Here is a 16742-nt window from a genome sequence, read left to right as displayed (position 1 = left end):
ATGGATGATTCTCTCATTTAAGTGAAATACTGATAATTCGGTTATAATTCTTCTGGATTACCTGGTATATTTGACTCACTGTTTGGCGACCATCTGGAGAAACACAAGGGCACAGATAGTGACCTCCAGCAACATTCTTGACCAGTACGGTCTGCACTGGATTCCAAGGATAGACAGCTAGCAGAACTGTAAGTGACCTGAATTTCCCCACTTTCCCTGCTTCTGCCAAGCCACTGCATAGACTCACACTGATGTTGCTGTAAGTAAGAAGCCAAGAGGGATCCATGGACTTGAAGCACCAGGTGTCAACCCTAGTGTCTAGCAGGAATGCCTGGCAAGCTGCAGGTGTCAACCCTAGTGTCTAGCAGGAATGCCTGGCAAGCTGCAGGTGTCAACCCTAGTGTCTAGCAGGAATGCCTGGCAAGCTGCAGGTATTTAAGCAGACAGTCGGTCTGCCTGTCAGCATACCGTTTTCCACGTGTGGTCCAAGTCTACTAATCTGTGCAAATATTTTACCGGAGATCTGGTCACCATAGGCTCATGAGCTGCAACAGGAGCAGTGCAGTTTCATTGACTTGGTCGATGGCATGTGTCATCATATTTGTCAGCTGGGACTTAGGCCTTACCGTATGGCTTCTTGGATGACTCTTCAATGGACATTATTCTCCTATGCAGGATTTTGAAACAGGTCACTCAATTGTATGCCAGACTCCAATTGATTGCTGATAACAAGGGAACATAACTCTCAAAGACATGTGCAGAGATACACTTATGGTGATGTCCGCGCCAAAATGGATCACAACCTCAGGAGTTGCCATCGCTCATGTCTTCCCTCCAAATCTTTACATGGACGCCTCCGATCTTACTACTTGAAGATATGAAGTTCTTACAGGAAAGAAAGTCAAACAAGATCAGCAGTCTATAAGTAAACTTAGGCTATACTGCTATACTGAGTTTAACAAACCTTAGTAGGAGGTCCATCAGCTAACCTTTTGATTTGACCACAGCTTACCAAATCGCGAAAGTTATCATTCGCACATACCGTTTGAACTTAACTGGAAAACGTTTGTACTATAACGATTCCGAATGCTATTTTCCGCACTCCGAGTGACACATATGGAGGACGCCATTATTCACAACAGTGAATAAACAGTCGCTGAAATTAGCGTTTTTGTCAATATTCCAGGATGTCATCTTGAAATATAAGCTAATAGTAACCATGTCATCAGAAACCCCTAAGTTTATTTACTGCAGCTCAAATATCTGTGTTTTATGCAGATTTTCGTTTGTTGAGAGATCGGTGTCAGCGACTGGGGAAGAGAAAATGAAAAAAAAAACACAAACTCAAACTGAATTCTGAAAGAATCGAAAAGATTAAACTAGTTATTGGTGAGTTTGAAAGGGAACCTTAAATCCCACCGAACCCTAAATAGTAGCCGTTGTCTGATTGGTTAAATCTGTTCCGCCGTCGCGTTTGATTGGACGGTCATAGGTCGCTCAAAGGTTAGCTGACGTGGCCTTCTACCAAGGTTTGTTAGACTCAGCATAGCAGTGTAACAAATAATACTGAGCCTTAGTTACTTAGACTGACAAGGTCAGTTGCTAAGAGCAAATCTACAAATTCTTTAAAAGTGAGGAACCAATCCAGTTTTGCTTGTCGATTCTTACAGACACTGACAACAGCATGGTTGTAGTGTACATTCAGAAGCAAGGGACTGCCACATTGCTGCCACACTTTTTGTCACATTAAAATCTGTCAGCTACTGATGGTCATGGAACTATGGAACTAAGACATTGTGTGTATGACAGGCTGAAGGGCAAACCAATATAACAGTTCGTATTATCAGAACAGGAATGAACATCATCAATACCAGAAACATCAAGACTAAAAGTGATAACACATACTGGATGGGAATTGATCAAAAGGGAATTGAAATTGTCTACTAGGCTGATAGTATGTATTTACGTCCAAAGTTGACAACATGATTGACTTTGCAAGTAAAAAGATCAGCTATTATATCGGTAGTTCTAGTGACCTGGTACTTCTAACATGTTTGCTTACATTACAACATTCTGTCCTCAGTTGTTCCGTGTAATGCATTGGGATTTGAAGCAACAGTTGGCTGGATGACACAGGTAACCACCACCAACTGTTAGTGATGATCCAGGGACTTTAGGTGGTTATAGGGTTGGGATTCACCAGAATTATCAAAATAATATTTATCTTTGTTCATAATTCTAAGACTATTGACTAACACCTTCCTTAGCTGAATACACGGCTTCCCCAGTTTCATTTTGTGTTTCTCCACCTTATCAATTTCCCTGTAAGCTCTAAAGAGCCCTGCAACTACACGAACTGTTGTACTTGCAAGAGAACAGACTTAACCGATTGTATCCCCAACTGTTTTGTTTAATCTTTTGTTGCCGTAGCAATGTACATAGCGAGTGTCGTGATCACGTTCGCACAGGGGGTAAGCCCTGTCTATGCTCAACCGGAAGTTGGTCGTCATCAAGTATCATTTCCTCGATAGACAGTCGATCTCGGTAGAGAGTGGGTCCCAAACTTTGTAAGATTTTGATATTTCCAAGTAGTAAATGTTTATGAAATTGACTCGTCTTATAAGCTGAATGGTCATGGATTGTAACCCCTATATCATTTGGTCATGACTCGTTATATTTTATTTACATTTGAAGCATTTCTTGACACGTCTTTCGGTGCGAATCAGAAAAGCCGAGAAATCGACCACTTTCGACGTCTTTACGGTAAGACTTCCGCCTGTATACCCCCTAAATTTTAACGACAAGGGAAAAATTCTTTGAGTGGCACTTATAGAAGTTGGATATGTCTTTCAGTATGTTCAGATACAATTAAAGAAACATGTTAAAGCCCTCCTTATCAGATGAGGAATATATATTCAGATGATAGGATTTGACTAGAATGAAATTTTAGGGGGGATACGGGCAGAAGTCTTTCCATGTTGATCCCTCATAATGAAATAGACGGGGAACCAACCAAATGTCAACAACCTCTCTTAATGCAATAATGGGAGAACTAAATGTGAATCGTTTATAATGATTTGTTCGATGTTTAACGCCGCACTCCACAATATTCCAGCTATTCTGTACTGTTGTTTATCATACAGATGTAATCTTCATTTTATGGAGGAAATTAAAGAATACCTATCTATCGTTACTGTAATGAAATTGAGGGAAACTGAATGCGATTATTTTTAATTGAACTGAGGAAAATGTATGTGTATATGTGTGTGTGTGTGTGTGTGTGTGTACATATAATATATATAATATACTACTGGTAAAAAGTAAATGTGCTTTATTTGATCTTCTGCCATTATTTGTAATGCAAAATGATAATAACATGATCTGTGGTGTTTTCCTGAATCACTGTTAATCTGTTGACAGGATGATATCGAATTAAATATCAGTTGACACTAGACATCTTGACACTCCCTTGAAGAGATGTTGTGTCAAAAGTCAGTTCACAAATTCAGTATCATGTGTGTCCACCATAGGCGTTAATGCAGGAAACATCTCTCCATTTCATCCCAAGAGTGCTCGATAGGGGACAGCTCCACAGAAACACCTACCTGGCCAAGGATGTACCGGAATGTTCTTCTGTCTCAGGAAATCTGTAACAACACGAGTGACATTTGGACGGACATTATCTTGCTGAACTTTGAGAAGTTATGTCTCTGTCATTGAATGAACGGCTGCACATGAGGCCCAATATCTCATCCCTGCATTGCTGGCCCACCATTGACAATGATAAGTTGTGACCTACCATGAGATGTCATGTTTCTTCTCCTTCAGTCGGTTCCGTACAGTCCTGGAACTGATTGGACATAAGCCAGGAATGGTCCGATCAGTCAAACTGGCAGTCTGGAATCGATTCCTGAGTTGGGTCAGCCGAATGTGGTCTTGCTGACGTGACGGCCAGTCCAAGGCAAATCACTCGTGTTCCCATTATGTTGGAAACGTCTCCATTGAGAGCATGCCTACCAAAGAGTACTTTCCCACTGTGCAGAAAAGCCCACATTAATCGTGGAAATAGCAACATAAATATAATACCTCGCTACTGACACCGTCAAAACGGCAACGAAAGACTATGAAACTGCAACATTTATATATCAGCGAACTTTAACCTCTACTGCACATGCGCATTACGATCCGCGTTTCTTTCAAATTTCCGAGGAAACTTGAATCGCCTCGCGTAGAAAAAGTATTAAATAATTGCTGTCAATCATTTCATACAAATGGAAGGTAAACTAAACAAGTGTGCACACAAGTATGATGATGATAAATGCCAAATAACACAACAGAAATACTTTAAGAAGAGAATGTAACTTTTGTCCAAGCTGGAAAATGTCAACAAGCGGCCGAGATTTCCTCTTCCATGTGCGCATGCGCAAAATCGAAGGTGCAGGCTTTTCATTTTTTATCCAGTTTTAGAGATTTAAAGTTGTCATTTTTTACTGTTTCAGTAGCGAGGTATTATGTTTATGTTGCTATTTCCACGAGTAATGTGGGCTTTCCTGAGTTTTTCTTCATAGTTGGAAAGTTTTCTTTGGTAGGCCTGGAGATGAGATCGTGTTTCGATTGACACCAAAATGTCTGGCCACTTCCTTTTGGGCAATTCCAGTCTCCAGCATACCCACGGTGCAGAGATGTTGATTTTCTGTAAGCCGTGGGATGACCCAGAGCAGTTTAGGTTGAAATTAACATGCTTTCCACAACATTCAGAGGCTAGATAGACTGACAGACTGAGTTTGGTATTACGCCGCTTTTAGCAATATTCCAGCAATATCACGGCGGGGGACACCAGAAATGGGCTTCACTCATATTGTACCCATGTGGGGATTTGAACCCGGGTCTTCGGCATGACGAGCCAACGCTTTAACCACTAGACTACCCCTCCGCCCCTTTCAGAGGCTAGAGAATAATCAACGGTTCTTCAACTTTCAACATCAGGTGTGAACTTTAGGTGTCAAAAAGCATGCAAAAAGTGAGTAAGCTCACTGTGCACAAAGTACACGTGCCATGCACGATGCGTGACATCAAATTTCATGCAATATGTTTTGCTACATATTTATTTATTTATGTATATTTTTTTCATAACGTTTCAAATAACCATGTTTTGTGCAAGTTTATGTTATGCAGAGTTACTTTTGCTGACGGATTAATTTTCAACCGAAGGACACGTGTGCATCAAATGGGTACGATATCTGATCGCCCCAGTTCAGGACAGTCACATGTGACATCACATGCTGAGGACAAATTCGGCTACGTCATATGTGTAATCGTTTTAAGACCGTAACTTCAACCAGTAACACACTGTTTTGGGGTCGCGCAACTGCCCAGACCATACAAAAACTGCTTGCACACTGCCCCTTTTCTTGCCAGACCTCCTTATGTTTGGCTGATTTTGATACAGGTACCGGTAAATAGTAAAGAAGGTCTACGCTTGGCACAACTGCACCTGCAGATGGCTGTATTTCCTGCACAATGACGTAATGGAATGGCCATCAATATCACCTGACCTCAATAACATCGAATACATTTGGGATGCATTTGGAAGAAGGGAGCCTTAAAGTACTTAAATGCTGTGTTCACAGGTGCTATGCAGACAATGAGACAGCAGGTAGTAGGCATACTAACAAGCTCTATTATAGTATGACCAGAAATTATTGAGAATTTTAGGAATATGTTTAATTGGATTTAGTATAAACAACCTTGACCAGCTATCAAGTGCTTGGTTTCATTCAAGAGAGACAACTCTGTTAATCCTTTTTCACTAGTTTGTGAAGAGTTATCCCCCTTTATGTACTTGCTAGCAGACAACATTTTCAGTGATCCTCAGTATGGATGATTTAGAGAAGAGGAAGTTGATTTTAGAGTATTATAACAAGGACATCAGATCAGCTAAAGTGATTTCAAGTAGAACAGGCATCCCTTTGTTATCGTGTTTTTAAAAATATTGCAAATGGATATGGCATTGAGCACCAGGGAGGCGCAGGTAGGCCCAGAAAATTGACTGTCAGTGACAGGAGGCGGCTTGGTATTCTTGTTTCTAAAAACAAACGAAGGACTTTAGAAAACGTAAGGCTGGATATGATTGATAGAGGAACTGTGTCTGTTTGTAAGGAGACAATTAGAACTGAGCTGCATGCAATGGGTTGGCAGGAAAGTTGAGGAATTCCATCCCCGATCATGAAACCTGAACAAAAGGAGCGAAGGTTGAACTGGTACTTACAGCATAGAAAGTTTAACTGGGACAATGTGATTTTCTCAGATGAAAGTTGTGTGTGGCTGTTCCCCTAATACACTGAAATTCTGTCCCAAACAAACTGAAAAACCTTGATATTAGTGCCCAAAGTACAGTCCGAAATTTAACGTGTGGGGTGGCATATCTGTGTTAGGGGCAACGCCCCTCTGTGTATTTGAAGGGAATATGAACAGTGAGCGGTACACAGATATTCTCTGAGGGACATTTATTTCCATCTGCTCATGTGTTCTATGGGAATTTTTGAATTTTCCAGCAGGACAACAACCCGAAACATCGTTCAAAGCATTCACAGGCCTAGTTTCGGACCCAAAATATGACATTATTAGATTGGCCAAGCTATAGCCCTGACTTTAATCCAATAGAAAATGTTTGGGGACTAATGAGTGAAAAAAAAAAAAAATTACAATCTTTAAATTCTCAATAATTTCTGGTTGTACTGTACAGATGGCTAGTCCCTGGGAAATCAAAAAGTGACTCCATCCTACTCCTGTTGACTGTGGAGGCTGCACCAAGTGCCCCTTAATGGGTAATGCTGATTTAGTGTACACCCGTGAACCAGTTTTCTCCACTGACAACACACTTTGTTCTCTTTGAGTGTTGAGCCATAAAGTAATACATGTGAAGTTCCTTTTTCTTTTTTTTATTAGTACATATGTATAAGATTACAATTTAGAATGTTATAAATGGTGTAGTATATGTTATAATGTGTCTCAAATCAATGCCTTTTTTAATTTTTACTCAGCAGTCTGGACTAAGTTTGCACCAATTCCCCTTGGTTTTCAAAACAAAAAGGCTTAAAGTAGTCTATGTTCAAATCAAACAAAGTCTGGGACAAATACACTGAGTCAAAATAAAAACTTTGCAAAATTATCAACAATGTTTGTATTACTGTAATCAGTCCTTATGGTATACAGCCTTTGAATTTGTGCTGCAATTCTTTTTCCTTTGTAATGATTGGTAAACTTACAGTTTCAAATTGGGAATCAACATGTAACAAATTGCATTGCAATATATGGTCAGACAATAAACATTACTTCATATACAGTACTGTATAGACTCAAAAGTTTACTCACTAGTGTAAATGTAGCCACTTACTTCAGGCAATTGTTCTGAACTAAATATTGCAAAATATTCCATACTGTTTAAAGGTACTGATTACACATAAACTGATGTATTGTAAAACAATTTCGTCACGCTGAAAAGATTATTGTCATGAGTTCAATAACTTATAAATGATAAAAATCAGTGAAAGTTGGCAAATTCTTAACACAACTTTACACCAAAACGCAGCTGTTCACATGAACGATATTCGCAAATGCTTTTCAGCAATTTGATGCATGCTCCTTGTGCAATTCATCTGTGTAAGGTAACCCAACCCCCCCCCCCAAGAAATCAATCTTCGATGTGACCATATATATACATAACATATCGTGAGTGTTTTAAGCGAGTCTAAAATTTTGAAAGGAAGTATATATATCTGCAAAAAAAATAAACCTAAAACAATTCTAAAAGAAAAATTTTAAAAAAAAAGCCTTGAAAAAAATATATTTGCAAGGCCCTAATTTGTCAAAGATTTGTCAATGTCAACCTTCATCTGTTAACCTGCCACTGCTACTCAGTCAACAAAGTTCTCACCACTATGTGTGAAGTCCCTTCATCTCTCAGCCATGTGGCACAACTGACACAAACAAGACTTGCTTTTGTTTTTTCCAGTTATCTGTACAGACATGATGCTATGATACTATGTTTCACTGCCAGTTAGAGAATAACAAACCTCTCTCATTCAGGTACGACTAAACAACTCCTTTCTGAATTCCATCGCACAAATATGTGTGTATGTTTATGGTGGGACACTCCTCTTTCTAAACCCTGCACACAGTACAGTGTAATTACAAGCTCCCACAGCTGTATTCATGAAGTTTAGAAAAGGGGGACCGCCTCCGTGGTGTAGTGGTTAGAGCGTCCGCCCGGAGAGCATGTCGCAGGTTCGATCCCTTGACCGCATCTTACCAAAAGACATTAAATATAAGGTACTTGTTGGTCCCTGCCTGGCGCTGGACTGGTCGGCTCGGAGTCAGTATAATGTGTCTTAGTGGGGTATTCATGCTTCACTGCGGCATGGTATCTCAGTGGGCTAGCACTATAAAACCAGCTTCAGTCTGGGCTAGTACAAGTAGCCGCACATACACATACACACGCATGCACGTCGTCATATGAGCGAAATATTCTCAAGCACGACGTTAAACCCAATTTCACCTCACCTCACCTTAGAAATGGGATAGAGTCGTGGAGAGGGATCACCCATATCAGCTGTAAACACCTGTGTACTTACAAGATTAACTAATAAATTAGCAGATATGGATAGACCAAAGAGATGGGGCAAAATAGACTTGTCCAATCATTTCAGAATTGAGAATTTAATTTATTCTCTTTGGTTTGGGTTACAGACTGTGACAGACTTCATAATCATGATTACTGGCCAGTGGAAGGGAAGTAATCCAGCACATCCAAATAAATCCAATCTGGACTTGCTCAATCATTTTATATTGGACCTGGAAACCTTTTTTAAATTTATATTTTAGGGTCTACAGTTCTGTTTTCATTCATAACCACATTCATGGAGTATGTGAGTTATATTTAGAAACTGAATAACAAATCCCAGTAATAGATCAGAACGTGAATATAGTATTTTGAATCACAGCATTAGTATGCCACAAAAGCGGAGAATGTCCCCAACACTAACAGAAAGTTCCAGGTGAGTTCCTGATGATTCATGCAGGAATGGTTAATTGGAAGAAATGACATTTCAGTATGGCACCCATGTGATAAACTGGATTTGCACTTTGACGTACACGAGGTTATAGAGATTAGAATTCAGTGTGACTTGTGACTACACCATTTAATTATACATCACACTATATCTCTTGTAATTATGAAACATACCCAAACCAATTAAAGATCACCGGAGATGCATTTTAGAATGATGACACAATCTGAGTCTATATAGAAGATACAGCTACTCTGTTTTCAATTTTGCAGTCCTTTATCGTTGATTTAAGACCGCTAAATGTAATATAAAAACCGAATGCGTTATCGTGAGGTTTTAAATTAAACATTTAGCGGTCTTAAATCAACAATAAAGGACCGCAAAATTGAAAACAGAGTAGCTTTATCTTCATTCTAGCACGACTGATAAGCGTTTTAAAACCGAACTGTTTGGCGCGCAAGAACACAAGGCACAAAGGGGCCTTTTTCCTGGAAATTGCTTGGAATTGTCCCGTTGAGGGACATGTTGTGTAATGAACAAAATAAGACATTTTCAACAACATAAATGCTATATTTCAGGAACCAGTATGCTTGTATTTGTAACAAGTAGCATACATAAATAAAAAACAATACAGTTTATACTGTGAGGAAGTACAATTATTTGATTTTTCTCAAGCGAATTATTGATCTCCGCTACTGTATGACAATCGACTTGCCCAAATGCAAACCAAGAACTCGCTAAGTTTAGTCGCCGCTAACTATATTCATGGAAATAATTGTTGATAACCACCCTACTATTCCCAATTTGGAAAAAACCTGACATGCCACGTTTTATGTGGGATACATGGACAGTGGAAGTGGAAGGACTGGGCATTACCACCGGGGACGGAAGCGGTCAGGTTATGATGTGTGGGCCGACGTGTGTTGTCGACATCAACACACGTAGATCTGGACCCACTTTGAATATACTGTCGCTTTTGCGCTGCTGACGGATTTTCAAGCTTCGTAGTTTCTTCACTGGGATTAGGGGTCAAGAAATTCTTCTTCAAACCATTTGCTTTTTACTTAAATAACACCAAAGATGCTCCCGAGATAGAAATTGCCGATGTCCGACATGTTTGTTTACAAACAATAGGGTCAACGAGTTAGTTGTATTCATACACGGTGAATCAGTCACTTTAATTATCGGTCCTTAAACTGTCATTTAAGTACGGTTTTGATCAGCTCTCAGCCAATCAGAATCGAGTATCACACATTGTCGTGCTAGAATTTGTCTTCATGGCTGTGATTTGATTAGGTACATTGTTTAGCGACAGGCTAGAAACAAAACTGCTGTAGTGTACTGGTCTGATTTAATATCATAACATATAAAGTAGAGTTAAAAATAATGCTACACACTGTATTATATTAAGTATTAGTTTCAATCATTCAAATATCCATACTTTTTTTGTGAATCCCATGCACCTGACAATGTAAACTATTTGCCTAATTCTCAATTTTTGTGGTGTACAGGATGTAAAATATTTGCAGCATTGTGAAAGGTAAAATGCACTATTAATGTGTATGAACAGTAACAATAATTATTGGGACACTTTTACAAGCATTCACAAAGAATTGCATAAGAATGATTATTTTGGGCCATTGTGTGGTCATCAGTTAATAGGATGTCTCAATCAGTAATGTATTCTGAAAGCAAATGCTCAAGAGCTGTATGACTGCTTTCTTTGGTACGTTGTCAAGTTGACAATAACTGAGAGCGAGCGAGCATGGTTGTACGCCACTTTTAGCTTTTATTTCAGCAATATCACGGCGGGGACACAAGAAATGGGCTTCACACATTGTACCCATGCCAGGAATCAAACCCGGGTCTTCAGAGTGACGAGCGCACGCTTTAACCACTAGGCTACCCCACAGCCCCAGTAACAGAGAAGTAAGTTCCAACTGACTTGTAAATAACAGCCATACATCAGCATACATTTCAGTCTGCACATTTGTGTCTGTAAAGGACGTAATCGTGTTGGGTACTTTGATTTTTCTCTCTGGAATTACAGCTATCAGAGGGTCTCCCCTCTCAGAACAAATTACCCTGTTTAATATGTACAACAAATTCGGACAAAACATTGGCAGCTTGTTGACCAAAGAAAATGGTTAAAATACATGCATTCAAGTTAACATTGGAATATACAAACATGAACATACCGTTACTAAAGTTCAAACCCTGTGGATATGGGTGTATGATGAAATGGTTGCACTCAGGTTTTTCATAATGGACATGTTGACTGGTTGCTGTTCTAATAGTGAAGTACTTGGAAATACCAAATACATACTTTCTTCCCTCCTTGCTGTGAAAAACACACTCCTTACACACAAACACACAAAGGATGAGAATCTGATCATTCACTTATTGCGGATTAATCTCTCTGTCACTGGAACTGGTTAGCTTATATATCATTATTAATAATTACTGTCTACAAACTAAACAAAACTCATCAAGTGATGGCATATCTCCTATTCTGGTGCAGTTGGCAAATGGAGTTTGGCCATTTACACCACACTTTATCTTCAGTTCAGTGATAACAAAACAAACAATGCTGGTCAGTATTTTTCAATATCCCAAATCATGAAAAGCACCAGTTCACTACTTGACTGATCTGCAGAGCAGGTTTGATCATAGTTTGGGATTTATGGTCAGGAAATGAGCACTACCCTTATTTTAAGTTAAATCTAAAAAAACAAAATAAACAGGATAAACATGATAAAAGAGAGAAAAATCCCAAATCATCAAAAGGCAGAAGTTCAGCAGAGACTAATCTGCATAAGAAACTTTTCTAAAAGATATTGAATGATTTAGGACTAGGAGTTCTGGGTCTCCATCCACAAAGCATTGGTAACATTACGACCTATCATAACTCAATACTTTCAAATAGGCTTACAAATATCGTAGCACTACGAACGCCTTGTGGATCAGAACCCTGCTCTGGAATCAGAAAAGGACAGACGGACAGAGATGCTGATCACTATCTGTTTTTAACCACAGGGATAAAAATGTAGAATGATATTGGATGATAAGTACAATCTTGTGTCCTTTGATCAATTCATGCTGTATCAATATACTATCACTAAAGTACCATCTAAAAGCACTTTCAGTCTCATTATTTTTTCTGCCTCAAAAAAAAACACTGGGTTTGTGTAGTGTCACTGTCAGTGTGACACTCTGCACAAGCATTCCTCTTATGTTCTTGCTCTGTTTTCATAAGTCATGGTGTAGAAATCGTACAAGTATGAACAGAAAACTTCAAATTGCCACCAATTTGTTTATATTTCTCTATTAAACATAAGGTAGACATATAAATAATATTCTTTCAACCATGTAATGGTCATAATAATATTGTGACAGAATGTTAAAAGAGAATCCTTCAAAAATAATTTTAATACGACAATCAGTGACAATATCAGAGAAGACTTTTATGAATGTTTCCATTGGGCTCGACCATGACAGCTTTTCAGAAACTAATTGCAAAACTTTTCTCACTCATGTTATACTTTCACTCGTCATTGTCTTTCTCTCTGCAGCCCTTCTGTTTCATGGACACTGACATAAAAGCTTACACGAGAATACTCATGAATCAGTTTGACCAATGTGTTTAAAGACAACAAAATAGACAAGAGAAACTACACTGAGTTGTTGTTTATCAATAAAATGAGTAAGCCAGCAGATATAGTTGATTGATCTAACAGTTGATTATGCTGATAGCACATAGTGATCAAAACCAAAGCAATCAAAACAAATATACACATTACATTCAGGTTTATTTCCACTTCTAAGTTAACCAATAACCTGGACAAACCAAACTTAAAACCTCATAAGATTTACACTCACAGCTTAAACTCTGGTTTTGAAATGGAACATAAAGTGAAAGAGACAATTATTCAATATTACAAAGTAACCATATCTTATCTTCAGACCTGAGAAAGCGCATAAAAGAATAATTGCCCAATAAAAACATTCACATAGTCGTTAAAACGATTATCTGAATAAATTCAGTAAAACAGATCACACATTGGATAAGCACTTACTTCAGAACAAGACATACCATTAGTGTTCTTACTTACTGATTTAAAGGGGTTAAATTTGTTTTACACTTCCGTTAAAAATACTTTATTGACAATCTAAAAACAGAGATATACTCCTAAAATACAAGTCAGACTAAAATTCAGTTTCATTCATCATGATAATATGTTATATTAAAACTGTACAAGGATATAACTATGTCATGTATTTACAATGAGCCATTAACAGTTGACTTAATATTATACAGAGCATTCAACCACTTCAAACAACAATAATCAACACAAGCAGCACACACTGGAAATGATGGGATTGTAAAATAAGTGACCTAGTGTAGTGGTGATATCACATTTTGATCTTGAGACACCTTTCGATTGTGCATTGCAGTAGGCTGAAGGAAGGAAAGTGCAGTAATATTTGACAACTTGGTTCCACTTAATTACATTAGGCACTAACTATATTCAATTTTGATACTCAAGTAACAAACTGCTGCACATTGGTGATGCTCTTACAATGACTAATCACACAGTGCATGTCACTATACCTAATGTGTCCTTAATCTCAGGAAAACAAATTTAGAAAACATTTTAGTTACAAGTCTACTTGAAGTTTTCAAGTTTGACACTGACACTGTTGGTAAGAAAAGATAGCTTGTTCCACACACGATTTATCAACCATCTGGACCCTGATCATATTGCATTTAGTCACATCACAGATATTGGCTGGTAAAAATAAAATTCAAAGATATCACTTCCATGAAGCTCTTTCACAACTTAAATGAAAACCAGTTTTAAAACAAATCGTTGGTGCACACAAACTGTACTTCCTGTGAGTGCATGAAAAACAATTCATATCAAGCTTTTTGACACTGATACTTGTTGCAGACAGTTCATCCTTGTTGTATCCTTGGTGTTCCACAAATTCAAACAGATCTCAGACTAATATTTGTAAAGTTTCTTCATAACTATTTCACATGATTAAAAGTTAAAAGATCTTGCACCGTGATATGCCTTAAGAAATTTGGCCTGTGAACATTTTATCACACTGAAGCTTCTATCAGCAATGGACGGCTTAGGTTTCAACCTTTATTAATCATGACACAACACTGTATCTTGAATCTTCAGTAATTAAAATCTATAATGTTGATCCAATTTGTGGCAGTTTTGTTCTTGTGTTAATGACATCATCTGGTAGGCCAATCTGCCTTGACTTGCCACTCGTTGTAACTGTGGTGTTGGCAAGTTTCTGGACCGAGCTTCGGTTCCCTGATGAATTTCGTCGAGCTCCGGAGTCTAACCTGTTATCATTTGACGGAGGTGGCTTTGGTAGGCGACGTCTTAACCAAGCATGTCTCAGTGCCTGGCCTGGTGTCATTCTTGTAGCTGGGTCCCAATCCAAACTACGTTTAAGGAAATCCAAAAACATTGGATCATCACAACCTTTTAAAGCAGAGACCATATCTTTAGTTCCTGGAGGCTTTCTTTCTTTACCTCTGCGAGATCTACCCCCATGGAGTGTGATGCTTCCATCTGGTAATGTGGTCACTGTGCAGTACCTAGGATATCCCTTGGAACTGATGAAATTGCGAGCCCTTTTTGACCCATCCAGGAGTTTTTGTGGTGGCATGCCTTGAAGCTCAATGATGCAAGCTAGCTGGTCACCTTCATCTTCACCAGGAAACAGTGGGTATCCAGTTAGCAATTCTGCCAAGATACACCCCAAGCTCCACATATCAATAGGCATGCCATACTTGGCACCCAGTATCACTTCAGGTGCCCTGTAAAACCTTGATTGTATGTAAGTATATATTCTCTGATGCTCATAGCAGCTAGATCCAAAATCAATAACTTTGATGCCACTTCTGCCTTGCTGTTTCAAGAGAATGTTTTCTGGTTTGAGATCACAGTGAATGATTCGGTTCTTGTACAAAGCATCTAGACATTGTAATATTGAGTGTGCAAATTTGCGTACAAGCTGCAAACTGAATCCCTGGAATTTGTTCTTCTTTATTAGTTCATACAAGTTCATACTCAGCAGTTCAAATGTGATACATGTGTGATTCCTGAAGGTGAATTCTTCATACATGTGGACAATGTTCATAGTATTATCCTTATCTTGTTTCTTCAAATGTTCTAATATCCTAATTTCTTCTTTAGCTTGACGATGAAATCTTTTCTCGTTCCTCACCATTTTCAAGGCAACGTGTTGTCCTTGCTTGTGGTCATAGACTTTGACAACTTGACCAAAACTACCCTTTCCTATGACTCTCAGCACTTCATAGCGATAAGATATATGATCATGTGGCACATGAATGTATGAACCATTTTCGTCATCATATCCATTGTTATTTGCGCCTCCAATAACACCTTGTCTTTTCTTTGCATTTTGGCCCACGAAAAATATTTGAGAGTAATTAAAAATTTCATGATGTTCAAACGAACTGAGTTTATGCATGTATTGCTTCATTGCCGTTTCAGGGCTCATACAGTTACCTCTACGTGCTGCCGACCCTCCTTTACTTGTGACACTACCTCCGCTCGAGCTTGGCCGTGGAGGTACGGACGGGAGGGATTGAGTATGACCGGTAGACTGATGGGGATGATCGGTTTGTTCTCCGCGGTCGCCGCCATATTGGATCTCTCGTTTGTCAGGGAGGTTTTTATTTTCATACATTTGCTGTACTTTCACCCCTCCGCTACTCACGTGTGGCCCGCCTCCGACTGTTTGGTTAGCGGTTATAGCTGGGAGATGATGAGTCGCAGGGTCAATGATTGCGTTGTGTGTGGTGAACATATCTCCCGTTGTTAGTATAGAGCGAGTCCTTTGACTTGGCTGAGGGATGACCCGTATGGACATTCTTTCATTGAAACGACCCGTTACACAACGGAAAGTCTGATACCGCTACATCCCCAGTGTCATTGTGATAAATCGTTGTCAAAAATGCCGATTTACGTCCGAAACAGCAAATGATAGTCCGATTTGACGGACTAATTTCCACAACACAGTGTTGCTATTTTTCGAAAGGTAGAATGGACTCCGGTTGCCAAGTGAGACCCTGGTTGGCGAGACGTCATGTGCGTGACGTCATGGAAACTGCGGTCACGTGAGTCAACAAAGCTGTGGTCTGGGGATATAACATACTCAACATAGCAGCATGTCATGTCACGTAATAAGAAAGAAAAGGAATCATACCTTGCCCTACCACCTCGACATGGTGGTATTTATTTTCGCCGAGTTAATGCAATAAAGAGGTTATCTCATATTTACAGATTGCGCATTAATAACCCATTGTTTTATTAGCATTGTGTTGCCCATCTAAAGATTGCTTTTGTAAATCAATATTTGCGTTGCATTAATTTAGATTCGATGGATACAACTGCGTTATTGCATATGTACAGACCTGATCTGAATAGTAGTAATTGATCACTAGTGTCGTCACATAAAACTTTTTTGGGAAGTACAGATTTTATTTATTATTGTTTATCTTGTAACATTATTCTGGAAATTAGTTGTTGGCGCAGGGAAATATGATATGGATTCGTGGATTTAGGACATTCTTTTAAGGGTTGTTCTTTATGTCCGATATTTGTCATAACACTTTCCTGT

The 16742-nt window shown here is 38.9% G+C and overlaps 1 protein-coding gene across 1 annotated transcript; it reads right to left on the bottom strand.

The window, feature by feature from the left end:
• Positions 1-12367: 12367 nt before the first annotated feature.
• Positions 12368-16225, bottom strand: LOC124288153 (dual specificity tyrosine-phosphorylation-regulated kinase 2-like). Its single transcript, XM_046724726.1, has one exon. The coding sequence runs from the start codon at positions 15990-15992 to the stop codon at positions 14271-14273; it is 1722 nt and encodes a 573-aa protein (XP_046580682.1). The 5' UTR covers positions 15993-16225; the 3' UTR covers positions 12368-14270.
• Positions 16226-16742: the final 517 nt, after the last annotated feature.

This window comes from Haliotis rubra, unplaced genomic scaffold (genome assembly GCF_003918875.1).
Source record: "Haliotis rubra isolate DU_JTF1 unplaced genomic scaffold, ASM391887v1 Scf111, whole genome shotgun sequence".
In the NCBI taxonomy this organism is placed as follows: domain Eukaryota; kingdom Metazoa; phylum Mollusca; class Gastropoda; order Lepetellida; family Haliotidae; genus Haliotis; species Haliotis rubra.
This window is presented reverse-complemented; position numbering and strand designations above follow the sequence as displayed.

What these genes read in the sequence shown, in the direction of transcription:
- LOC124288153 (XM_046724726.1), bottom strand. Translation starts at nt 15,992, where the DNA reads ATGTCCATACGGGTCATCCCTCAGCCAAGTCAAAGGACTCGCTCTATA.